This window comes from Thalassophryne amazonica, chromosome 1 (assembly GCF_902500255.1).
Source record: "Thalassophryne amazonica chromosome 1, fThaAma1.1, whole genome shotgun sequence".
NCBI lineage: Eukaryota > Metazoa > Chordata > Actinopteri > Batrachoidiformes > Batrachoididae > Thalassophryne > Thalassophryne amazonica.
The window spans coordinates 64,361,263-64,388,448 of record NC_047103.1 but is presented as its reverse complement, the minus strand read 5'-3'; the positions used below and the strand labels follow the sequence as shown (position 1 = coordinate 64,388,448).

Here is a 27,186-nt window from a genome sequence, read left to right as displayed (position 1 = left end):
TTTAGGGATTCCATCATCTACAGTCCATAATATAATCAGATGATTCAGAGAATCTGGAGAACTTTCTACATGTAAGCAGCAAGGCCCAAAACCAACATTTAATGCCCGTAACCTTCGATCCCTCAGGCAGCGGTGCATTAAAAACCAACATCATTGTGTAAAGGATCTTAACTGCATGGGCTCAAGAACACTTCAGAAAACCATTGTCAGTTAACACAGTTCATCTCTACATCTACAAGTGCAAGTTAAAATTCTACCATGCAAAGCGAAAGCCATACATCAACAACATCCAGAAACGCCACCACCTTCTCTGGGCCTGAGCTCATTTGAAATGAACAGACACAAAGTGGAAAAGTGTGCTGTGGTCGGATGAGTCCACATTTCAAATTGTTTTTGGAAATCATGGACGTCTTGTCCTCCTGACAAAAGAGGAAAAAGACCATCCAGATTGCTACCAGCGCAAAGTTCAAAAGCCAGCATCTGTGATGGTATGGGGGTGTGTTAGTGCCCATGGCATGGGCAGCTTGCACATCTGTGATGGCACCATCAATGCTGAAAGGCACATCCAGGTTTTGGAGCAACACATGTTGCCATCCAAGCAACGTCTTTTTCAGGGAGGTCCCTGCTTATTTCAGCAAGACAATACCAAGCCACATTCTGCACATGTTACAACAGTGTGGCTTTGTGGTAAAAAAAGTACAGGTACTAGACTGGCCTGCCTGCAGTCCAGACGTGTCGCCCATTGAAAATGTGTGGCGCATTATTAAGCACAAAATATGACAACGGAGACCCCGGACTGTTGAACAACTGAGGTCGTACATCAAGCAAGAATGGGAAAGAATTCCACCTACAAAGCTTCAACAATTTGTGTCCTCAGTTCCCAAATGCTCATTGAGTGTTGTTGGAAGGAAAGGTGATGTAACACAATGGTAAACATACCACTGTCCCATCTTTTTTGAAATGTGTTGCAGGCATCCATTTCAAAATGTGCAAATACAGTGGGGCCAAAAAGTATTTAGTCAGTCCCTGATTGTGCAAGTTCTCTTACTTGGAAAGATGAAGTCTGTAATTTTCATCATAGGTACACTTCAACTATGAGAGACAAAATGAGAAAAAAAATCCAGGAAATCACATTGTAGGATTTTATAGAATTTATTTGTAAATTATGGTAGAAAATAAGTATTTGGTCAATAACAAAAGTTCAACTCAATGCTTTGTAACATAATCTTTGTTGGCAATGACAGAGGTCAAACGTTTCCTGTAAGTCTTTACCAGGTTTGCACACACTGTAGCTGGTATTTTGACCCATTCCTCCATGCAGATCTCCTCTGGAGCAGTGATGTTTTGGGGCTGTCGCTGGGCAACATGGACTTTCAACTCCCTCAACAAATTGTCTATGGGGTTGAGGTATGGAGACTGGCTCGGCCACTCCAGGACCTTGAATTGCTTTTTACGGAGCCACTCCTTCGTTGCCCGAGCGGTGTGTCTGGGGTCATTGTCATGCTGGAAGACTCAGCCACATTGCATCTTCAATGCTCTCACTGAAGGAAGGAGGTTTTGTCTTAAAATCTCATGATACGTGGCCCCGTTCATTCTTCCCTTAATCCAGATCAGTTGTCCTGTCCCCTTTGGAGAAAAACAGCCCCAAAGTATAATGTTTCCACCCCCATGCTTCACAGTAGATATGGTGTTCTTGGGATGCAACTCAGCATTTGTCTTCCTCCAAACATGATGAGTTGAGTTTTTACTAAAAAGTTACATTTTGGTTTCATGTGACCGCATGATATTCTCCCAATCCTCTTCTGGATCATCCATATGCTCTCTGGCAAACTTCAGACGGGCCTGTACATGTACTAGCTTAAGCAGGGGGACATGCCTGGCACTGCAGGATTTGAGTCCCTCTCTGCATAGTGTGTAGCCTTTGTTACTTTGGTCCCAGCTCTCTGGAGGTCATTCATCAGGTCCCTCCGTGTAGTTCTGGGGTTTTTGTTCACCGTTTTCATGATCATTTTGACCCCACGGGATGAGATCTTGCGTGGATTCCCAGATCGAGGGAGATTATCAATGGTCTTGTCTTCCATTTGCTTACAATTGCTCCCACAGTTGATCTATTCACACCAACCGGCAGGTCTACAATTTTCTTCCTGGTGTCCTTCAACAGCTCTTTGGTTTTGGCCATGGTTGAGTTTGGAGTCTGACTGTTTGAGGCTGTGGATAGGTGTCTTTTATACAGATAAGTTCGAACAGGTGCCATTAATACAGGTAACAGGTGGATATATATTTTACACCATAATTTACAAATAAATTCTTTAAAAAAATCCTACAATGTGATTTCCTGGATTTTTTTTTTCTCATTTTGTCTCTCATAGTTGAAGTGTACCTATGATGAAAATGACAGACCTCTCTCACCTTTCTAAGTAGGAGAACCTGCACAATCAGGGGTTGAATAAATACTTTTTGGCCCCACTGTATTTGCACAAAAACAATAATGTTGATCAGTTTGAACATTAAATATCTTGTCTTTGTGGTGTATTCAGTTGAATATAGTTTGAAGAGGATTTGCAAATCATTGTATTCTGTTTTATTTACATTTTACACAATGTCGCAACTTCATTGGAATTGGTTGTATTAAATTTTATTGTATTTATTAGTGTTTGGATTTTCTATTTTGTATTTTTGTATTTCTTATATATATATTTTATTCTGTATCTGTGAAGCACTTTGGGCAGCTTTGGTTGTTGTAAATGTGCTATCCAAATAAATTTGACTTGACTTGACAAAAGTTTTAATTTAAACTTAGGGGACGCTAAAAATTGTTCCGGCTTTAAAAAGAAAAAAAAAAAAATATCACTTTTTGACAATTTTTTTTTTACTGGCAAATTCACCATGTGGGCAACTGCCCATGGTCATGAAACTTTTTCTTCATAATTGTACATATCTTACAAATATTTACTAAAAAAAATCAGCTTGTTTTCTTACCTCCTTCATATGTATTTTTTTTTTTTTCCAAATGTCAACCTCTTTCATCCTGTGACCGCTGTCGCACTACAAAGAGTGACAATATTTTAAGGAATAATCTGATTAGCTTTCAAGCAACTACAGTTGGAGACATTCTTAGAGATTCTCCCTGAATGTTGGTCACATGCCAACATTCAGGGAGTCAAGTTTTTCTACGTATCAGTGGCTGATGTCCTCCAAAATGAAAACACTTCCACTTGTCAGCAAGATTCAAAACAGCAGTAGAGTTTAAATCAAATCAAATCAATTTTATTTATATAGCGCCAAATCACAACAAACAGTTGCCCCAAGGCGCTTTATATTGTAAGGCAAAAGCCATACAATAATTACAGAAAAACCCCAACGGTCAAAACGACCCCCTGTGAGCAAGCACTTGGCGACAGTGGGAAGGAAAAACTCCCTTTTAACAGGAAGAAACCTCCAGCAGAACCAGGCTCAGGGAGGGGCAGTCTTCTGCTGGGACTGGTTGGGGCTGAGGGGAGAGAATCAGGAAAAAGACATGCTGTGGAAGAGAGCAGAGATCAATCACTAATGATTAAATGCAGAGTGGTGCATACAGAGCAAAAAGAGAAAGAAACACTCAGTGCATCATGGGAACCCCCCAGCAGTCTAAGTCTATAGCAGCATAACTAAGGGATGGTTCAGGGTCACCTGATCCAGCCCTAACTATAAGCTTTAGCAAAAAGGAAAGTTTTAAGCCTAATCTTAAAAGTAGAGAGGGTGTCTGTCTCCCTGATCCGAATTGGGAGCTGGTTCCACAGGAGAGGAGCCTGAAAGCTGAAGGCTCTGCCTCCCATTCTACTCTTACAAACCCTAGGAACTACAAGTAAGCCTGCAGTCTGAGAGCGAAGCGCTCTATTGGAGTGATATGGTACTATGAGGTCCCTAAGATAAGATGGGACCTGATTATTTAAAACCTTATAAGTAAGAAGAAGAATTTTAAATTCTATTCTAGAATTAACAGGAAGCCAATGAAGAGAAGCCAATATGGGTGAGATATGCTCTCTCCTTCTAGTCCCCATCAGTACTCTAGCTGTTGTTAACTGTTAACTGTTACAAGGTCCCACCATTCCTTTATCCCAATTTCAACAGACTCATTGAAAATTAAAAGATTGTCAGCAGATGTTCATTTTACTGTTGTTGACACAGCCAACATCTGAGGTGGATAATGCTGAATTACAGCCAGGAAAATATGTTTCATGCAGTTATGGTAAGGAACGGGTTGTAGGTTGCACTAGCTGTGGTTACATGGACCACAAGTAGTCTGATTGAACAATCAGATCGAACAATCAGATCAAAATCACACCATGTAAACAGCTCTATCTGATTTGATTCGTCCAATCCGATCGAAATTATGATCGAGTCAGAGGAAGTGGTGTAAGCCTGTTTGTAACCCGATCGGCATCCATGTACCCGGTACATCAGATCACAAATTGGCATTTCCTGCAGCTGCAAGACCCTTGCTTGCTGAGAAGGACAGTACACAGAAGCAGTGTGAGCAAGAGGAGTGGCACGTGGGGGGACAGTTTACCCCTGGGTCATTCTATCTGAAATCACCCAATTTTGGGGAAAAAAAATTCCCAGGTCACCCCTCAGCTTTATTCTGTCCATTTGATATGTTAGTCACATCCCAAAGTTAGGGTGAAATGCCAAATATTAGGTCTGTATCTTGAAAACCTCTGAAGTTACAGACTTTGGAAATTTTAGTGAATTTTTCACATATCATGAAAACGGTGTTTTCTACCAACTTTGCACGTTAATAATGCACTCCTGATATGCCTCACAGCTTTGAAACTGCTCATGCCAGGCTAACATTTGGTTTAGAGTTGGGAAATTGTGACAGTTTTGTTGTATCTAGTGTGATCTGCCTTCCACAAAGGCCTTGCTCAATATTCATGAAGTGACCTAATCCCAAGATGTCCAGATCCACCCAAAATAGCCAATGTGTCATGCTAATGTGTCTATTTATAGTCACAAGAAGGAAGCTCAGTAATGGCACCATATTTCCAGCATATCATCTTGAGATATGTAACAGTATATGGTAAAAATATGAATATGATAGTCAACTGTCCACATTGGCATCTGGGGTGACAGAAATTGGCATATTTGAATACTTTTTCAAAAATGTTTTAAAACAACCTGGTGTATCATTTAAATGCGTAAATATGTTCCATTATATCACAAACTATCATACAAAAAGTTCTATAGCCATAAGTAGTATATTTCTTTGACTTTGAACTAATCAAAGATATGACAACATGTAAAATTTTGGGTTTTCTACCATTGTGAGGTTTTTGTGGAATGCAGATCACAATAGATACACCAAAACTGCCATATCCTCTACTGGTGGTTGGCTCTCACTGCGGTATTGTATCACTTCCTGTTCCGGAGCACAGCAGTGTTTTTCTGTATCTGTTAGCTGTTTAATCTGCGCAGTTAGATTGATCTAGTTATCTAGATTACGATTGGTTTCCCAGTGTAATCTTTACGTGCCTTAACTAAAGCACTCCTTCTGCTGAATCACCTCTAAATTATTTACACATTATTCACTTTGCGTGTTTTTAGGAATCCGCTAGCTTAGCGTAGCTACTAGCTCTTAGCCGATTTAGCATGGCGGCTTCTCCTGTCTGTCCCGCACTTTTCTGCTCTGGGTGTGAAATGTTTAGTTATTCCTCGGCCTCCTTTAGCAGTAACGGTACTTGTAATAAGTGTAGCTTATTCGTAGCTTTGGAGGCCAGGCTGGGCGAATTGGAGACTCGGCTCCGCACCGTGGAAAATTCTACAGCTAGCCAGGCCCCTGTAGTCGGTGCGGACCAAGGTAGCTTAGCCGCCGTTAGTTACCCCCTGGCAGATCCGGAGCAGCCGGGAAAGCAGGCTGACTGGGTGACTGTGAGGAGGAAGCGTAGCCCTAAACAGAAGCCCCGTGTACATCGCCAACCCGTTCACATCTCTAACCGTTTTTCCCCACTCAACGACACACCCGCCGAGGATCAAACTCTGGTTATTGGCGACTCTGTTTTGCGAAATGTGAAGTTAGCGACACCAGCAACCATAGTCAATTGTCTTCCGGGGGCCAGAGCAGGCGACATTGAAGGAAATTTGAAACTGCTGGCTAAGGCTAAGCGTAAATTTGGTAAGATTGTAATTCACGTCGGCAGTAATGACACCCGGTTACGCCAATCGGAGGTCACTAAAATTAACATTAAATCGGTGTGTAACTTTGCAAAAACAATGTCGGACTCTGTAGTTTTCTCTGGGCCCCTCCCCAATCAGACAGGGAGTGACATGTTTAGCCGCATGTTCTCCTTGAATTGCTGGCTGTCTGAGTGGTGTCCAAAAAATGAGGTGGGCTTCATAGATAATTGGCAAAGCTTCTGGGGAAAACCTGGTCTTGTTAGGAGAGACGGCATCCATCCCACTTTGGATGGAGCAGCTCTCATTTCTAGAAATCTGGCCAATTTTCTTAAATCCTCCAAACCGTGACTATCCAGGGTTGGGACCAGGAAGCAGAGTTGTAGTCTTACACACCTCTCTGCGGCTTCTCTTCCCCTGCCATCCCCTCATTACCCCATCCCCGTAGAGACGGTGCCGGCTCCCAGACTACCAATAACCAGCAAAAATCTATTTAAGCATAAAAATTCAAAAAGAAAAAATAATATAGCACCTTCAACTGCACCACAGACTAAAACAGTTAAATGTGGTCTATTAAACATTAGGTCTCTCTCTTCTAAGTCCCTGTTGGTAAATGATATAATAATTGATCAACATATTGATTTATTCTGCCTTACAAAAACCTGGTTACAGCAGGATGAATATGTTAGTTTAAATGAGTCAACACCCCCGAGTCACACTAACTGTCAGAATGCTCGTAGCACGGGCCGGGGCGGAGGATTAGCAGCAATCTTCCATTCCAGCTTATTAATTAATCAAAAACCCAGACAGAGCTTTAATTCATTTGAAAGCTTGACTCTTAGTCTTGTCCATCCAAATTGGAAGTCCCAAAAAACAGTTTTATTTGTTATTATCTATCGTCCACCTGGTCGTTACTGTGAGTTTCTCTGTGAATTTTCAGACCTTTTGTCTGACTTAGTGCTTAGCTCAGATAAGATAATTATAGTGGGCGATTTTAACATCCACACAGATGCTGAGAATGACAGCCTCAGCACTGCATTTAATCTATTATTAGACTCTATTGGCTTTGCTCAAAAAGTAAATGAGTCCACCCACCACTTTAATCATATCTTAGATCTTGTTCTGACTTATGGTATGGAAATAGAAGACTTAACAGTATTCCCTGAAAACTCCCTTCTGTCTGATCATTTCTTAATAACATTTACATTTACTCTGATGGACTACCCAGCAGTGGGGAATAAGTTTCATTACACTAGAAGTCTTTCAGAAAGCGCTGTAACTAGGTTTAAGGATATGATTCCTTCTTTATGTTCTCTAATGCCATATACCAACACAGTGCAGAGTAGCTACCTAAACTCTGTAAGTGAGATAGAGTATCTCGTCAATAGTTTTACATCCTCATTGAAGACAACTTTGGATGCTGTAGCTCCTCTAAAAAAAAGAGAGCTTTAAATCAGAAGTGCCTGACTCCGTGGTATAACTCACAAACTCGTAGCTTAAAGCAGATAACCCGTAAGTTGGAGAGGAAATGGCGTCTCACTAATTTAGAAGATCTTCACTTAGCTTGGAAAAAGAGTCTGTTGCTCTATAAAAAAGCCCTCCGTAAAGCTAGGACATCTTTCTACTCATCACTAATTGAAGAAAATAAGAACAACCCCAGGTTTCTTTTCAGCACTGTAGCCAGGCTGACAAAGAGTCAGAGCTCTATTGAGCTGAGTATTCCATTAACTTTAACTAGTAATGACTTCATGACATTCTTTGCTAACAAAATTTTAACTATTAGAGAAAAAATTACTCATAACCATCCCAAAGATGTATCGTTATCTTTGGCTGCTTTCAGTGATGCTGGTATTTGGTTAGACTCTTTCTCTCCGATTGTTCTGTCTGAGTTATTTTCATTAGTTACTTCATCCAAACCATCAACATGTTTATTAGACCCCATTCCTACCAGGCTGCTCAAGGAAGCCCTACCATTATTTAATGCTTCGATTTTAAATATGATCAATCTATCTTTGTTAGTTGGCTATGTACCACAGGCTTTTAAGGTGGCAGTAATTAAACCATTACTTAAAAAGCCATCACTTGACCCAGCTATCTTAGCTAATTATAGGCCAATCTCCAACCTTCCTTTTCTCTCAAAAATTCTTGAAAGGGTAGTTGTAAAACAGCTAACTGATCATCTGCAGAGGAATGGTCTATTTGAAGAGTTTCAGTCAGGTTTTAGAATTCATCATAGTACAGAAACAGCATTAGTGAAGGTTACAAATGATCTTCTTATGGCCTCGGACAGTGGACTCATCTCTGTGCTTGTTCTGTTAGACCTCAGTGCTGCTTTTGATACTGTTGACCATAAAATTTTATTACAGAGATTAGAGCATGCCATAGGTATTAAAGGCACTGGGCTGCGGTGGTTTGAATCATATTTGTCTAATAGATTACAATTTGTTCATGTAAATGGGGAATCTTCTTCACAGACTAAAGTTAATTATGGAATTCCACAAGGTTCTGTGCTAGGACCAGTTTTATTCACTTTATACATGCTTCCCTTAGGCAGTATTATTAGACGGTATTGCTTAAATTTTCATTGTTACGCAGATGATACCCAGCTTTATCTATCCATGAAGCCAGAGGACACACACCAATTAGCTAAACTGCAGGATTGTCTTACAGACATAAAGACATGGATGACCTCTAATTTCCTGCTTTTAAACTCAGATAAAACTGAAGTTATTGTACTTGGCCCCACAAATCTTAGAAACATGGTGTCTAACCAGATCCTTACTCTGGATGGCATTACCCTGACCTCTAGTAATACTGTGAGAAATCTTGGAGTCATTTTTGATCAGGATATGTCATTCAAAGCGCATATTAAACAAATATGTAGGACTGCTTTTTTGCATTTACGCAATATCTCTAAAATCAGAAAGGTCTTGTCTCAGAGTGATGCTGAAAAACTAATTCATGCATTTATTTCCTCTAGGCTGGACTATTGTAATTCATTATTATCAGGTTGTCCTAAAAGTTCCCTAAAAAGCCTTCAGTTAATTCAAAATGCTGCAGCTAGAGTACTGACGGGGACTAGAAGGAGAGAGCATATCTCACCCATATTGGCCTCTCTTCATTGGCTTCCTGTTAATTCTAGAATAGAATTTAAAATTCTTCTTCTTACTTATAAGGTTTTGAATAATCAGGTCCCATCTTATCTTAGGGACCTCGTAGTACCATATCACCCCAATAGAGCGCTTCGCTCTCAGACTGCAGGCTTACTTGTAGTTCCTAGGGTTTGTAAGAGTAGAATGGGAGGCAGAGCCTTCAGCTTTCAGGCTCCTCTCCTGTGGAACCAGCTCCCAATTCAGATCAGGGAGACAGACACCCTCTCTACTTTTAAGATTAGGCTTAAAACTTTCCTTTTTGCTAAAGCTTATAGTTAGGGCTGGATCAGGTGACCCTGAACCATCCCTTAGTTATGCTGCTATAGACGTAGACTGCTGGGGGGTTCCCATGATGCACTGTTTCTTTCTCTTTTTGCTCTGTATGCACCACTCTGCATTTAATCATTAGTGATCGATCTCTGCTCCCCTCCACAGCATGTCTTTTTCCTGGTTCTCTCCCTCAGCCCCAACCAGTCCCAGCAGAAGACTGCCCCTCCCTGAGCCTGGTTCTGCTGGAGGTTTCTTCCTGTTAAAAGGGAATTTTTCCTTCCCACTGTAGCCAAGTGCTTGCTCACAGGGGGTCGTTTTGACCGTTGGGGTTTTACATAATTATTGTATGGCCTTGCCTTACAATATAAAGCGCCTTGGGGCAACTGTTTGTTGTGATTTGGCGCTATATAAAAAAATTGATTGATTGATTGATATCCAAACTCTACACCACAGGTTAGCCTGGCATAAGCAGTTTCATAGCTGTGAGGCATATAGGGAAGTCATTATTAACGTGCAAATTCAGTAGAATACAGTTTTCATGACATGCGAAAAATTCACAAAAAGTTCCAAAGGCTGTAACGTCAAATGTTTGCAAGGTACAGACCAAATATTTGGCATTTCACCATAACTTTGTAAGAGAAATAACATATTAAACTGACAGAACAGAACTGAGGGGTGACCTGGGAGCCTCTGGGTGACTTGAGATCTGAATGACATCCTCAAACCTCTGGGTTTCTCTAATGGAAGGGTGGTTAGTGGGCAAAAGTCAGTTACACCTCGACTTCCAAATAACACACATTCATAATATGAATACAGCCTAATAATTTCTGCATGTTTTTTTATGAATTGTGTGAAATGGCAAATAAAAATAGGTGATACAAAATGATTATGTGGTCAGAGTGAGGCGGTGGGGTGGAAAATAGGAAATCTGTTGATTGTCAGGTGTCAAATAAACAGATGGACGGGAAACTGTCAAAGCCATCAGGTTCCCAATTTAGGAAAAAAGAAAAGAAGAGGAGGAGAAACGAACAAGGATAAAGGTATGCAAGTCTGATTATGGTGTCCATGTCATGAATGAAGGGCTAATGTTAATTGATGGTGTTACATGTTTGTTGGCCTTCTTGCTATGATACTTGCTAAGTTTCTGAGCTTATACAACAATAATTCAGTTTTAACAAATGAGATCTAATTTCACCATAAAGTTGTACTGAAAATGGTCAGAGAAATTCAGACTTTTTAAACTTATTATTTTACATACTGCATAATGGCATAAACTGGACTTTGTCAGAGGGATGCACTAATGCTATTACTACCACTAATAATAATAATTGTAAGTTATTTATGAGACATTGTGAGGTAAACTGACTGAAGCTGAGTTACAGTTAAATAAAATTATTCTTTAACTAGTGCAAACATAAATTTCTGTTATTTCTGGGTGGATATTTTAGGGGAGAAATCTCAAATATTAAAGTAGTAATATGTGTCAAATTTACACATGATTCAAAGTAAGAATGACTCATGCTTGGAACCAAACAGTGACAGGTTCATTTATTATTTATGTCTGTCATTTGGGTTAAAATTAGCCAATGGCGTTTTCATATCAGTAGGTAGTTTCAAAGACGAGCATTTGCCATTTGCTACAACTCTGTTTAGTGAGAAAGCATAGTTTAACCAGTCATAACTAAAAGTGTGCCAAGCATAGAATTCGAGGCAATAACCAAGGAGCTAATTGTTCCTCCCTGAAAGACAGATTAATATACCATCTAATGACAGACATTTAGCATGTAAGGGCATGTTTATTCAAAGTTGCAATTCTTGGATGTTTTGTTTAAGATTTATATTGTAGTCTGCTGTCTTTTGATGTCAGTTTCATTTTCAGGGGCACTTCTAAAATATTAAAAATTACAATAAAAATGTCTGTCTTTGAAAACTTTGTGTTTTTCGAGGGGGGGGGGGGGGGGGGTGCTCGGAGGCGATCTTGCCCGGGAGTAATTCAGTGTAGAACTTCCACTGTTTCATATTTAGAAATCTAGGTTTAGTTTATTAGCTGTTGGAGGTCATAAACATAATTCGTTTGAACATCTGATTCTCCGATGCTATGTATTGCCAAGGTCACAAGAACGAAAATCAGCCATATTATTTTGTCACTGTATCTATATACAGTGACTGGTCCATACTCTGGATTCTTAGATGATTTTGGTGAGTTTATCTCTAACTTGTCAACTACTGCAGGGAACATTCTGATTATTGGTGGCTTCAACATTCATATAAATAAGCCTTCTGATCCCCTCTGCAAATCATTTATGGAAATTATCAATCAATAAATCAATCAATTTTTTTATATAGCGCCAAATCACAACAAACAGCTGCCCCAAGGCGCTGTATATTGTAAGGCAAGGCCATACAATAATTATGTAAAACCCCAACGGTCAAAACGACCCCCTGTGAGCAAGCACTTGGCTACAGTGGGAAGGAAAAACTCCCTTTTAACAGGAAGAAACCTCCAGCAGAACCAGGCTCAGGGAGGGGCAGTCTTCTGCTGGGACTGGTTGGGGCTGAGGGAGAGAACCAGGAAAAAGACATGCTGTGAAGGGGAGCAGAGATCGATCACTAATGATTAAATGCAGAGTGGTGCATACAGAGCAAAAAGAGAAAGAAACAATGCATCATGGGAACCCCCCAGCAGTCTACGTCTATAGCAGCATAACTAAGGGATGGTTCAGGGTCACCTGATCCAGCCCTAACTATAAGCTTTAGCAAAAAGGAAAGTTTTAAGCCTAATCTTAAAAGTAGAGAGGGTGTCTGTCTCCCTGATCTGAATTGGGAGCTGGTTCCACAGAAGAGGAGCCTGAAAGCTGAAGGCTCTGCCTCCCATTCTACTCTTACAAACCCTAGGAACTACAAGTAAGCCTGCAGTGTGAGAGCGAAGCGCTCTATTGGGGTGATATGGTACTACGAGGTCCCTAAGATAAGATGGGACCTGATTATTCAAAACCTTATAAGTAGAAGAAGAATTTTAAATTCTATTCTAGAATTAACAGGAAGCCAATGAAGAGAGGCCAATATGGGTGAGATATGCTCTCTCCTTCTAGTCCCCGTCAGTACTCTAGCTGCAGCATTTTGAATTAACTGAAGGCTTTTTAGGGAACTTTTAGGACAACCTGATAATAATGAATTACAATAGTCCAGCCTAGAGGAAATAAATGCATGAATTAGTTTTCAGCATCACTCTGAGACAAGACCTTTCTGATTTTAGAGATATTGCGTAAATGCAAAAAAGCAGTCCTACATATTTGTTTAATATGCACTTTGAATGACATATCCTGATCAAAAATGACTCCAAGATTTCTCACAGTATTACTAGAGGTCAGGGTAATGCCATCCAGAGTAAGGATCTGGTTAGACACCATGTTTCTAAGATTTGTGGGGCCAAGTACAATAACTTCAGTTTTATCTGAGTTTAAAAGCAGGAAATTAGAGGCCATCCATGTCTTTATGTCTGTAAGACAATCCTGCAGTTTAGCTAATTGGTGTGTGTCCTCTGGCTTCATGGATAGATAAAGCTGGGTATCATCTGCGTAACAATGAAAATTTAAGCAATACCGTCTAATAATACTGCCTAAGGGAAGCATGTATAAAGTGAATAAAATTGGTCCTAGCACAGAACCTTGTGGAACTCCATAATTAACTTTAGTCTGTGAAGAAGATTCCCCATTTACATGAACAAATTGTAATCTATTAGACAAATATGATTCAAACCACCGCAGCGTAGTGCCTTTAATACCTATGGCATGCTCTAATCTCTGTAATAAAATTTTATGGTCAACAGTATCAAAAGCAGCACTGAGGTCTAACAGAACAAGCACAGAGATGAGTCCACTGTCCGAGGCCATAAGAAGATCATTTGTAACCTTCACTAATGCTGTTTCTGTACTATGATGAATTCTAAAACCTGACTGAAACTCTTCAAATAGACCATTCCTCTGCAGATGATCAGTTAGCTGTTTTACAACTACCCTTTCAAGAATTTTGAGAGAAAAGGAAGGTTGGAGATTGGCCTATAATTAGCTAAGATAGCTGGGTCAAGTGATGGCTTTTTAAGTAATGGTTTAATTACTGCCACCTTAAAAGCCTGTGGTACATAGCCAACTAACAAAGATAGATTGATCATATTTAAGATCGAAGCATTAAATAATGGTAGGGCTTCCTTGAGCAGCCTGGTAGGAATGGGGTCTAATAAACATGTTGATGGTTTGGATGAAGTAACTAATGAAAATAACTCAGACAGAACAATCGGAGAGAAAGAGTCTAACCAAATACCGGCATCACTGAAAGCAGCCAAAGATAACGATACGTCTTTGGGATGGTTATGAGTAATTTTTTCTCTAATAGTTAAAATTTTGTTAGCAAAGAAAGTCATGAAGTCATTACTAGTTAAAGTTAATGGAATGAAATTATGGATGTATTAGGATTCCAGAAATGCATTCAGGATTTGACACACATTAGTGGATTTGGATTTTGGATTCAACCTGGATTTGGTTCTCGCACGTGGTATTGCTGTCACAAATATTGACATCATGCCTCTTGCATCAGTGGTTTCTGATCACTCACTTATTAGGTATATAGCTCCGCTGCTGTGTTTAGTGCAACAACCACCTTATTTATCGGCGATACATCAACTCCACAACTACAACTGAACTCAAAGCTAGACAACCTGATATCATAGCTTTACGTTTGGAAAATGCCCAATCAGTAGACAGTCTTGTGGACAGTTTGCACTCAGCGTTCAAAACTACATTCGACATGATTGCGCCACCTATATTAAACCCCCACCCCCAAAACACAGTCACCTTGGTTCAATGATTACTTGCATGACTTCATTCATAAGGCTAGAGGTCTAGAAGGAAGATGGCATAGTTCAAAATTAGAAGTTTTCCACCTTGCGTGGCGCGATGCTATCTTGGACTATAAGCATGCACTACTGGCTACAAAGCGGACCTATTACTCTGATTTGATCAACAAAAACAAGCATAACTCAAAGTTCTTGTTTGACACCGTGGCAACACTTATTTATGGACAGCCACCTATAAGTCGCTCTCCTTTTAGAGCACAAGATTTCTTGGATTACTTTGAGAAGAAAATAGATGACATTAGGTTAAGCATATCCCAACATGCCTTAACCCAGCCAGTACACCCAGCTGTTGAGGTGGGAGCCAATACTGAGGTATTACCTAGATTTACAGAATTTCATAGTGTCTCACAAGGCGTGATGACGAAACATTTAACATCTACAAAAAGCACAACCTGCTTATTTGATCCCGTACCAACAAAACTGTTTATGGACCTGTGGCCAACTCTTGGGCCGACTGTGCTGGAAATGATTAATCTTTCATTAGCCTCTGGATCTGTTCCTAAATGTTTCAAATCTGCAGTGATTAAACCATTACTTAAGAAATCTAATCTTGACCTTAGTGTATTGAAAACTATAGGCTGATATCAAATCTATCATTCCGCTCTAAAATTTTGAAAAAGGTGATTTCACAGCAGCTCTTGGACCACCTTACTGAGAATAATCTTTTTGAGCCACTGCAGTCTTCTTTTAGAAAATATCGTTCCACAGAGACACCTCTCAATAAAGTAGTGAATTATCTAATGCTTGCAATGGATTTGGACACCACTATGGTTCTGGTGCTGTTAGGTCTTAGTGCTGCGTTTGATACTGTGGATCATCATATTCTACTCAATAGGCTGGAAAGTTATTTTGGGATTACTGGGAATGCCCTCGCATGGTTGACATCATACCTGGCCAGTTGTTCTCACTGTGTTTTGTACAATAGCACTACCTCTAACCTTAGTGACATGAACTTTGGGGTTCCACAGGGGCCTGTCTTAGGCCCCCTGCTTTTCTCCCTTTATATAGCACCTCTTGGGCACATATTGCAGTGTTTTGGGATTACCTTTCATTGCTATGCTGATGATACCCAGTTATTCATGTCAATAACTGCTGGTAATCTCATCCGCATAAAATCCTTAGAAGATTGCCTTGCATCAGTGAAAAGTTGGATGTCTAGCAATTTTCTGCTTTTAAACCCTGGCAAGACTGAAATGATGGTTCTTGGTCGAGTGAGACATCGGCATCAATTTGACCAGCTAATGCTTAGCTGAGGCTCGTGTCATACATCACACTGACAAAGTGAGGAACCTTGGTGTAACTTTTTATCCTACATTGTCCTTTGACCTCCACATTAGAGATATTACGAGAACTGCTTTCTTCCACCTGCGAAATATAGCGAAGATTTGTCCCATCCTGTCTATGGCTGATGCTGAGACCCTGATTCATGCATTTGTTTCTTCTAGATTGGATTACTGCAATGTTCTATTTTCTGGTTTACCGCAGTCCAGCATTAGGAGTTTCAACTGGTTCAAAATGCTGCTGCCAGACTTTTGAGAAGCAGAAAGTTTGACCACATTATACCCATTTTGGTGTCTCTTCACTGGCTTCCTGTCCCTGTGAGATCAGATTTTAAGGTTCTGTTACTAACCTATAAATTATTCACTGACTAGCTCCTCCCTACTTAGCTGACCTACTTAAACCCTAAGTACTGGCCCGGGCTCTGCGTTCTCAGGGTGCAGGACTACTTTGTGTCCCTCGGATGAATAAAAAGTGTTGAATTAGCTATCACTGGCATTTTAACATCTCCGGTGAGAATTTCCTCATCCAGAGATCATGGGCTTGGACAATATTTTGACTTCATTTTCTGACACTTAGTTCAATATAATGTTTAGAGTAGAGTTTGGTCACTGTAATATGTTACTTTAGAACATTTTCCTTTCAGACAGGGCAGTGTTGGAGTTCGGTCCTTGGTCTCCATCCCTTCACTGCCTCCAACGGTAGCTGAGTTTGTCATGGGAGCAGTGGTGGAGTGCAACCCCAGTAATGTCCATGTGGTGACAGGAACAAAGGAAGAAAATGCCAACATCCTGGCGGGCATGGAGATGGAAGGGATGGTCAAGAAGCTTCCCAAATACGATAACTGGTACAGGCTTTGTGTGTCCAGAAAACAGTCCTGGTGTTGGATGTGTACTTGTATAGATAATCCAGTGGAGGGGAGGGCCAGTATGTACTTTAAATATTTACTACCCCACCTTGTGAATAGCTATATTCTAATTTAATGCTTCACTGTTTGTATGACCCCTTGACTTTTGTGGTTCTTGGCAGCTGGTTGGCACGTACGGACCCCAAGGATGTGGCTCGAGTGGAGAGTAAGACAGTGATTGTTACCAAGAATCACAGGGACACTGTTCCCATCCCAGCAGAAGGCGTGAAGAGCCAACTGGGCAACTGGATGAGCGAGACAGACTGGACAAAGGCGAGGCAGGAACGCTTCCCTGGCTGCATGGCAGGTACGACATGAAAAACAAGACATTTGCCTTCAGAAAGAATGTGCTTTCTCTTTGTTCATTTTCATTTCACATATTTTTATTATGAAGCATAAGAACAGCAATAATACAAATAGTGTGGAATGGATATCTTGCTTCTTTTTAACGTTATGCCTAAAGACAAACACAACAAAAGACCCACAACAGAAAAATAACACCAGCAGACAAAATCAAACAACATAAATAGACACATCCTCAAAACCAATAACAACAATAGCAAAAAAGAAAACCAAACAGCCCTGCCCACCCACCCCTGCAGAGTGCTACTTGAAGATGTTATAGACTACTGCTCACAAAACGCATCCTAACCATTCATCTTCCCCATAAATAAAATCATTGGACTCCAAATATTTTCATATTCCTCCAGCCTATCATTAAGGATATAATTCATTCTTCCAGGTGTAGGGTATCAGTCACTGTCGCAGTCCAAACTTTCGATTTCTCTTTATCTTTCCAGAGCAGAAGAATACGTTCTTTGCACAAATGAGGGCCATATGACAGGAGATGGTGCTGTGCATTCTGTAGGTTTTTAGTGTTCTGATGTACCCAGTTTAAACCCACAGTGGGTCTGGTTTTATCTAAACCTTAAAAACTTGTGGAATTGAATGAAAATATTGCAACCCAAATTCCTGTAGCTTAGGGCACAGTGCATAAACTATGTAGTCAGTCTGCATCCACTTGGCTACATTTTTTACAAATTGGCAACACATCATGGAAAATTTTATGCAACCTCACCTTAGAATAATGCAGCCTGCGCAAAATCTTAAACTGGATCAAACCATGTCTAGCATTAAGGGAGCACATGTTAACATATTTCAGACCCTTATCCCAGGTGTCCTCTGCTATTTGCATCCCTACTTCCTTTTCCCCGGTCCTTCTTTATACCATCCATATTCACTTGTTCATATTCTTGTAAAACATCATATATAATTAAATTGCATCCTTTCTACTATACAGTCCTTGAGACACTGGTCTAACTTTATCAGGTATGTAGTCTCTAAATTGTCCAGATGAGGCTTTAAAAAAATGTCTGATCTGCACATATCTAAAGAACTCAGACTTTGACAGTCCATATTCTCCTGAAGCTGCTGGAAGGATGCATACACCCCTGATATACAAATCCCTAATACTCCAAACTCTTTCCCCTGATCAGAGGCTCCATCCATAGTTGAAGGGTTAAATGATGGATTTGCTTGATATTGGCAGTGTAAAGAATAGGGCTCTAGTTTTAAGTATTTTGATATTTGTTTCCAGATCTGAATGGTACTGTGTATAATCGGATTTATGGTTGTACTATGATTTTTTTTTTTTTTTTTTTGAGACAAATGGGAGACATTAGGATAGCCCCTATCGAGTAAGGAAGACAACCCTCCCATTCCATATCCAGCCATCCAGAGAATACAATAGTCTCATCAAACCCTTCGGAGACGCAATGAATGTTTGCAGCCCAATAGTAATGCATAAAATCCGGGAGACCCAGCCCACCACTCATCTTCCGTTTGCACAGATGCCCCTTTCTAATCCTATAGGATTTATAGTTCCATATAAACGGGAGAAATAAAGAATCTACTTTCTTAAAAATGGTTTTAGTAAGGTATGTAGGTAGATTTTGAAAGAGGTATAGCAGCTGAGGGAGGCAGACCATCTTAATCTACCTATCAAGGATAACAGGAGTGTTTTCCAGAACTCCAGTCCTGTTCAGTATAGCCATAAAATTGCTTCAAATAAGGAATTATGTTTCATTGTAATTTGTTACCCCAAATATGTGAATTGTGTGAAGCCAATTTAAATGGGAATCTGTTCAAACACATCTGGTCTCCACAACACACCTGCATCAGCTCGCTTTTCCCCCAGTTTATCTTATATCATGAGAAAGGAACTAAATAGTTCAATCGTCCTCATTAGAACCAGAATAGAAGTATGTGGTGGCTCGTGATGTACATCAAAATGTCATCCGCATACTGCAATATCTTGCTTGAAGTGTACCCTGTGTCATAACCATGAAACTCACTGTTTACATGAATAGTCAGAGCAAGGGGCTCTATTGCAAGTGCAAACACCAAGGGACTAAGGGCGCACCCCTGTCTAATGCCTCTGTACAGATTTTTTTTTTTTACATATTTTTATTGAGATTTTCATTTTTAAATGAACAACAATAAGGAACAAACAAAGGCACTGTGTGAGTACAGTAAAAGAGTAGAAAGCAAATAATGCGGTGGTTCAGTAATAAAGAAAAAGACAGGAGTGAAATAAATAAATAAAAAAAAAATAAAATTACAAGCAAAAGTTTATTCTGTATCGCAGATCCATTCATCAATAGGTATGCTGTTATTCAAAAGGAAGTTATGGAATATTTTCCAAAACTTGTCAAGCTTATTTTTGGAAGAATAGCTTATCTTTTCTAAAGTTAAATAAAAAGTCATCCCCTTCAACCATTGTGAAGCTGTACAGGGCATATCTGATTTCCATGTTGTGGCAATACAACGCTTGGCCTCCAAAAAGCAAATATTTAACAAAGACACAGTTTCTTTAGACAGCACTAAATCAGCGGGATAAATACTCAATAGACACATTTTAGGGTTACAAGGAACATTTTACCTACAATGTTTACAACTATGCTTAAAACATTACTCTCCAAAATGACCGAATGACGGGACACTCCTACATACAGTGAAACAAGGTACCTTTTTGGACTTTACATTTCGAGCATGTGTCCGGTATGTTAGAGTTAAAGCGGTTCAGCTTTACGGGTGTTATATACCATCTACATATCCATTTGTACTGTAATAGCTTAGAATTTGCATTGATAGACTGGGTCTGAGTGAATCGACAAGCTTTTGCCCATTCCGCATCCGTAATATCCTGCTGTAACATCACCTGTCCATGCTCACTACGAATGTGACAGATGATTCTTTGGATTTGTTCACAAAAGAGTGTACATAAAGAGACCTGACCCTTGGAATCTAAAAACTTTAAGGTACATTCTTCCAGTGTGGACAGAGAGGGTAATGACAGACCATTTTTTTTGTTTAGAAAGAATAAACTCCTGAGCTGCAAGTATTTAAAAAGTGTTTTTTTGGAATGTTGTATTTAGATGTGAGCTCCGTAAATGACATAAGTGTCCCATTGGCATCATATAAGTCTGCAATTTTGCTAACCCCTGAATTGACCAACTTTTGAATCCAGAGTCCTGCCCTACCTGGAACAAACTCTTGTTACCAAGATGGGTGAGAATTGAGAAAGTTCCACATTTCCTCTAAATACAACTGAGAGGTGTGCCATACTGATAATGTATTCCGAATAGAAATTGGTTTTTTTGTGTTTTTAAGTCATTTTACTTGTTAGCTGAGTATAAATATAAATTTGGAGGCACATTGATCAGATATTTCTCAATTGAAACCCAAGCAGGTGGGGACTTTTGCTCAAAATAGAACATCCCTGCTCTTATCTGAGCAGCCCAATAATACCACTCAAGATTTGGCAGTCTCAAGCCACCCCGATCATAAGGCAAATACAAGAGAGAGAGTCTGGTTCTGGGATGTTTGTTGTTCCAAATAAAATTTGAAAAAAGATTCTTCAGAAGCTTAAAAAGTGATGCAACGGGGTTGCAAGAGGGATGGATTGAAATAAATATAAATATTTAGGCAGAATTGGCATTTTTAGTATGCTAATTCAGCCAATCATTGAGATGGGTAACTTATCCCATCTATTTATTAAATTGGTAACTTTTTCAGTAAGATCATTATAATTTTTGGGGATAATTTCATCAATTGTAGGGGTAATCTTGACACCAAGGTAAATAAACCTGTGTACACATATTTCAAAGGGTGTAAAAATTGGGGGGTTAATGCGTTCTAGCTGATTCATAAATAATATTGTTGATTTTGAACTATTAACTTTATACCCTGAAAAGCTACCATAAAAATTAATTAAATCCAATAATGCAGGTATTGTCTGTGTCAAATTGGAGCAGAATAAAATTACGTAAAATTACGCTCTCTATCACCTATTGTAATACCTTTCAGCACAGAGTGATTGCGAATCGCTACCACAAGCGGTTCGATTGCTAGAGTAAATAATAATGGAGACAGGGGGCAACCCTGTCTCATACCTCTGTGTAGGTTAAAAGGGGTGGATAAGTGTCCATTTGTAAGTACCATTGCTTGGGGATCAGAATAAAGTAATTTGATCCAAGAAAGAAAAGACTTTTTTTATCCCAAATCTCTGAAGAACTTCAAACAGGAAATGCCATTCCAACTTATCGAAGGCTTTCTCGGCGTCCAGGATAGAAATGGCATTGTCCATGCGGTCAGAACTCTCAGACACAATGTTGAGCACCCGCCTTATGTTATGGAAACCCTGCCGTCCCTGAACAAAACCGTTCTGGTCCGGGTGCACTAGTTGTGGTAGCAGTTTCTCCAAGCGTCTTGCCAAAGCCTTACAAAGAATTTTGAGATCGTTATTAAATAAGGATACTGGTTGATATGATCCGCACAAAGTGGGAGTTTTGCCTTGCTTTAATAGTAATGTGATTACAGCCATGTTCAGTGAGGGTGGCAGGGATCCATCGTGCAAAGACTCCATAAACATTTCAAGCAGCGGCCTGCATCAGTAATTCCGAAAAGGTTTATATATTTCATTTGGAATACAGTCGGGCCCTGGAGCTTTTGAGCCCTTCATACTGCTGGCAGCCGCTGCTAGTTCATCAGTAGAAATTTCTAAGTCCAAATCTGCCAGGATGTTTTCTTCAAGAGGAGTAATGTTTAGTGAATCCAAAAATTCAATTTGGTTCTCTAAAGCTGATGGGGAGATATTGGAGCAATACAGATTTTCATAAAACGTTTTAAATTCGTCATTAATTTCTTTAAAGTCACAAGTTTCTACATTTTTATTTGTTTCTATTGTATTTATTGTTCTCTCTATTTCTGATTGTTTTATACTCCAAGCTAGCAATTTACTAGCTTTCTCTCCTTGCTCATAATATGACTGCTTCAGTCTAAGGAGACTCTTAGTGGCTCTATTAACAGAAAGAAGATTATATTTGGCTCTTAATTCGAGTAGTTCTTTATATGACTGTTCAGAGGGGTTATTAAAATGTTTTGATTGAATTTGATCAATTTTATTTTCTAGCTGCTCCATTTCCAGTCTCCAAGATTTGTGTTTAAATCTTGTATAGCATATCATATGACCCCTTAAAAAAGCTTTAAACGCTTCCCAGCAAATAGAGGCTGAGGTTTGAGCTGTATTATTATTAAAGAAATCTGCAATTTGAGCACCAATATAATCCATGAATTCTGGATCCCTCAGCCAGAAAGATTGGAGGCGCCATCTAGTGGATGGCCGTGCTGAAAGCGTTTTAAAGTTAAAAGACTGCAGAATGGTCTGAAATAATGATGCTATTATACCAGCTTTTAGTTATTGAAGATATACGGGAAGCAGAAACCAAAAAATAGTCTATTCTAGAAAACGTTTGACAAGTGGCAGAGAACCATGAGAAAACAGATTGATTAGAGTGATATTTTCTCCATACATCTATCAAATTCAATTCACTGATGTAATTAAGTAACTCTTTGTGAGACTAGGTGTGCGAGGTATCCCTCCCTGTTGATCTATTGATTTCAGGTTGAACCGTACAATTAAAATCACCACCAATAATATAAAAACCAGGTAGATTAGCAAGGAATAAAAACAAATTTCTGAAAAAAAAAACGAGTTTTCATCATTGGGACCATATAAATTCACTAGATTGAATCACAGTGAATTAATTTCACATTGCACAATAGATATCTTCCATTCCTGTTCACATCTACATTTATTAGACGAAATGGTATTGAATTATGTATTAAAGTGATGACACCACGGGATTGGGAACTAAAAGAGGCTGAAAAAACCTGTCCAGGCCATCTCCGTCTCACTTTCACTATATTTTCTGGTGTCAAATGTGTTTCTTGTAAAAACACTATCTTAGCTTTTAAATCTTTAATTCTATTTATTACTTGTTTGAGTTTGACAAGCTTGTTCAGTCCTCTCACATTCCAAGATGTAAATTGTAATTCAGAAGCCATAACAGAATGCCAGGAAATTGAGTGTGCTTGATATTATCAAAACAAACAAACAAAAAAAATACCACCATAAATTCATGACAAAAAAACAGGGCCTACAGCTAGAACAAACAAGGTGCGTTTCCCCAAATGAAATGCCCAACCCCCTTTCCCTGTGTACACTTCCAAAAGACCTTCCCTACGTAAAGAGCGAGTATGAAGCTGAGCTGGTCCACATGCTTGAGGAACAGCATGCTTAGTGAGACTGGGCAGGGCTCCGTGTAGAAAAAAATAATAATAATAAAAGTGTTACAAACAGAACAGGCCTCTTATGTTCTCTCTTCAAATATAATTAGCAACCAAACGTAACTGAAACATTATTGACCATCTAGTCTTATGTCCAAAAATAATAGTGGTAGAAAACGAGGACAGAGTCACCTGATTACGCAGATCCATGGCATGACGACAGAACTTCAATCAGCTCCAGGTGATGCTCCATCCCTCTCTGACTTCAGCCTCCGCACAAACAGTTCCACTGCTGTTGCCTTGTCAAAGATGCGGCGTCTTCCTCCAATGGTCACAAGTAGTGAAGCTGGGTAGATTATTCCGTAGCGTAATTCTCGAATATTGAGAGCAGCCAGCTCCTTCTTGACAGGATCAAAAACTTTCCTCCGTTTTAATAAGTCCACAAATACATCTGGAAAAAACATCACTTTCTTTCCATCAACGAGTATGTCACCCGTACTCCTGGCTGCTCTCATCACACGTACCCTGTCGGCGTAGTTTAGAAACTTCATCACCATTGCCCTGGGGCGAGCAGCAGTCTCCGCTCCACTGCCATCCACTCTGCCAACACGGTATGCCCTCTCAATAATCAAAGGTTGAGGGAAGATTTGTTCACCAAGTACACTTGGAATCCAGTTTTCCAGGAAAGCACACATATTACTTCCTCCTTTGGATTCTGGCAGACCGACCAGCCGTAGATTAGAGCGTCGTCCATGATTTTCAAGGCTGTCCACTTTACGCATCACCTCTTCCACACAGGTGCTTGTGGAAGTTGTTTGCGCCTTCAGAAGTGATACCTCGTCCTCATTGTCGCCTATTCTTCTTTCAGCCTCTGACATTCGAGTCTTCAAAATGACCAAATCTCGTTGCACTTTATTGACTGCACTCATAATACTGTCAAATCTGGAAGCAAAATCTTCATTCATTGTTGTAAAATTACCCCTTGGAGAGTTAATAGCGGCTAGGATTTGACGTGAGCTATCATTAGCATCCTCATTGCTAGCTTGGTAGCATGCTAGCTCCGAGGGCAACACTGACCCAGATTCCTCTGCTGTCTTGGATAATTTCAATTTGGGGTTCAGTTTTGCTGGCATCTTGGCTGTTACCTGCGTTTAATTGATCATTCAGGTGTTTAAATAAATTGGAAGAGGCTGTCTGCATATTTTTCAAAATATTTGGGAGCTCCAAACACGCACCCAACTAGTAGAGCACCATGCCGGACGTCCCCGCCCCTGTACAAATTAAATGTATCTGAAACTGCGATTGGTAAGAATTCTAGCATTAGGATTTGTGCATAATAATTTAATCCATGAAATAAACCTTGAACCAAATTCAAATTTTTCTAGTATAGCATAAAGATAGGACCACTCAACACAATCAAAGGCCTTTTTGGCATCTAACCTCAAAATGAGCAAGTCTTACTTAGGGTGTCTGGGAGAGTACATAATATTGAAGAGGTGCCTGACATTATGAAAATAATGTCTGTTTGGGATGAACCCTGTCTGGTCAGGGTGTATCAGTTTGGCCATGTGCAGACTGAGTCTTCTTGCTAAGGATTTAGCCAGGATTTAACAAAGATATTGGTTTATAAGAACTTGCTTGCTGTAAGACTTTCCGTTTCTTTGGAATAAGCGCTACGGTAGCTTCATTTAATGTTGCTGGTAATGTGCCGATTTCAAAGGCCTTCTTGTACAACCCCTGGCAAAAATTATGGAATCACCGGCCTCGGAGGATGTTCATTCAGTTGTTTAATTTTGTAGAAAAAAAGCAGATCACAGACATGACACAAAACTAAAGTCATTTCAAATGGCAACTTTCTGGCTTTAAGAAACACTATAAGAAATCAGGAAAAAAAATCGTGGCAGTCAGTGACGGTTACTTTTTTAGACCAAGCAGAGGGAAAAAAATATGGAATCACTCAATTCTAAGGAATAAATTATGGAATCATGAAAAACAAAAGAACGCTCCAACACATCACTAGTATTTTGTTGCACCACCTCTGGCTTTTATAACAGCTTGCAGTCTCTGAGGCATGGACTTAATGAGTGACAAACAGTACTCTTCATCAATCTGGCTCCAATTTTCTCTGATTGCTGTTGCCAGATCAGCTTTGCAGGTTGGAGCCTTGTCATGGACCATTTTCTTCAGCTTCCACCAAAGATTTTCAATTGGATTAAGATCCGGACTATTTGCAGGCCATAACATTGACCCTATGTGTCTTTTTGCAAGGAATGTTTTCACAGTTTTTGCTCTATGGCAGGATGCATTATCATCTTGAAAAATGATTTCATCATCCCAAAACATCCTTTCAATTGATGGGATAAGAAAAGTGTCCAAAATATCAATGTAAACTTGTGCATTTATTGATGATGTAATGACAGCCATCTCCCCAGTGCCTTTACCTGACATGCAGCCCCATATCATCAATGACTGTGGAAATTTACATGTTCTCTTCAGGCAGTCATCTTTATAAATCTCATTGGAACGGCACCAAACAAAATTCCAGCATCATCACCTTGCCCAATGCAGATTCGAGATTCATCACTGAATATGACTTTCATCCAGTCATCCATAGTCCATGGTTGCTTTTCCTTAGCCCATTGTAACCTTGTTTTTTTCTGTTTAGGTGTTAATGATGGCTTTCATTTAGCTTTTCTGTATGTAAATCCCATTTCCTTTAGGCGGTTTCTTACAGTTCGGTCACAGACGTTGACTCCAGTTTCCTCCCATTCATTCCTCATTTGTTTTGTTGTGCATTTTCGATTTTTGAGACATATTGCTTTAAGTTTTCTGTCTTGACGCTTTGATGTCTTCCTTGGTCTACCAGTATGTTTGCCTTTAACAATAGTCCCATGTTGTTTGTATTTGGTCCAGACATTAGACACAGCTGACTGAGCAACCAACATCTTTTGCAATATTGCGTGATGATTTACCCTCTTTTAAGAGTTTGATAATCCTCTCCTTTGTTTCAATTGACATCTCTCGTGTTGGAGCCATGATTCATGTCAGTCAGCTTGGTGCAACAGCTCTCCAAGGTGTGATCACTCCTTTTTAGATGCAGACTAACAAGCAGATCTGATTTGATGCAGGTGTTAGTTTTGGGGATGAAAATTTACAGGGTGATTCCATAATTTATTCCTCAGAATTGAGTGATTCCATATTTTTTTCCCTCTGCTTGGTCTAAAAAAGTAACCGTTACTGACTGCCACAATTATTTTTCCTGATTTTCTTATAGTGTTTGTTAAAGCCAGAAAGTTGCCATTTGAAATGACTTTAGTGTCATGTCTGTGATCTGCTTTTTTTTTTCTACAAAATTAAACAACTGAATGAACATCCTCCGAGGCCGGTGATTCCATAATTATTGCCAGGGGTTGTACATTCTGTCTAAACATGGAGTAATAATGCTGCGGAACTTCTTGTAAAACTCATTGCATATCCCACCCGGCCCTGGACTCTTACAGTTTTTTAAGGAATTGATTGTTTTTCGTATTTCCACACGTTTGAGAAGTGTACATTTTTTTGTAAAATTGACGAAATGTATTATTAATATCAGCGGTAGCTGGTGAAAAAAATGTCTTGGTGGGGCTGCTGTGCCAGTAGATTTCCTGCCTAGTGCAGTACAGCCATTCAAAGGAACAGTCGGAAAATTACTACAATTCCATAATAATCATTTCATGTCCTTCTCAAAATCAGCAGTTTCACAGATAAAGTTAACAATTTACAACTATTTTAGGCGTCATTTATACTTTGGAAAGGAACAGTATCAAATACAATACAGCACTCACGTTCTTGAGCAAGGAACATTTCACCATTTGACACCAATTACACAAATAGTACACCATGATGTA

General features: G+C 39.6%; 1 protein-coding gene across 1 annotated transcript in view; it reads left to right on the top strand.

Moving 5' to 3' along the window:
• The window catches only part of pck2 (phosphoenolpyruvate carboxykinase 2 (mitochondrial)), a 74,815-nt gene that overhangs the window by 13,888 nt on the left and 33,741 nt on the right, over positions 1-27,186 (top strand). Inside the window, exons 2-3 of the mRNA XM_034171219.1 lie at positions 16,409-16,609; positions 16,792-16,976. Of these exons, the coding sequence (XP_034027110.1) occupies positions 16,409-16,609; positions 16,792-16,976 (386 nt within the window). The remainder of the gene's footprint in view (positions 1-16,408; positions 16,610-16,791; positions 16,977-27,186) is intronic.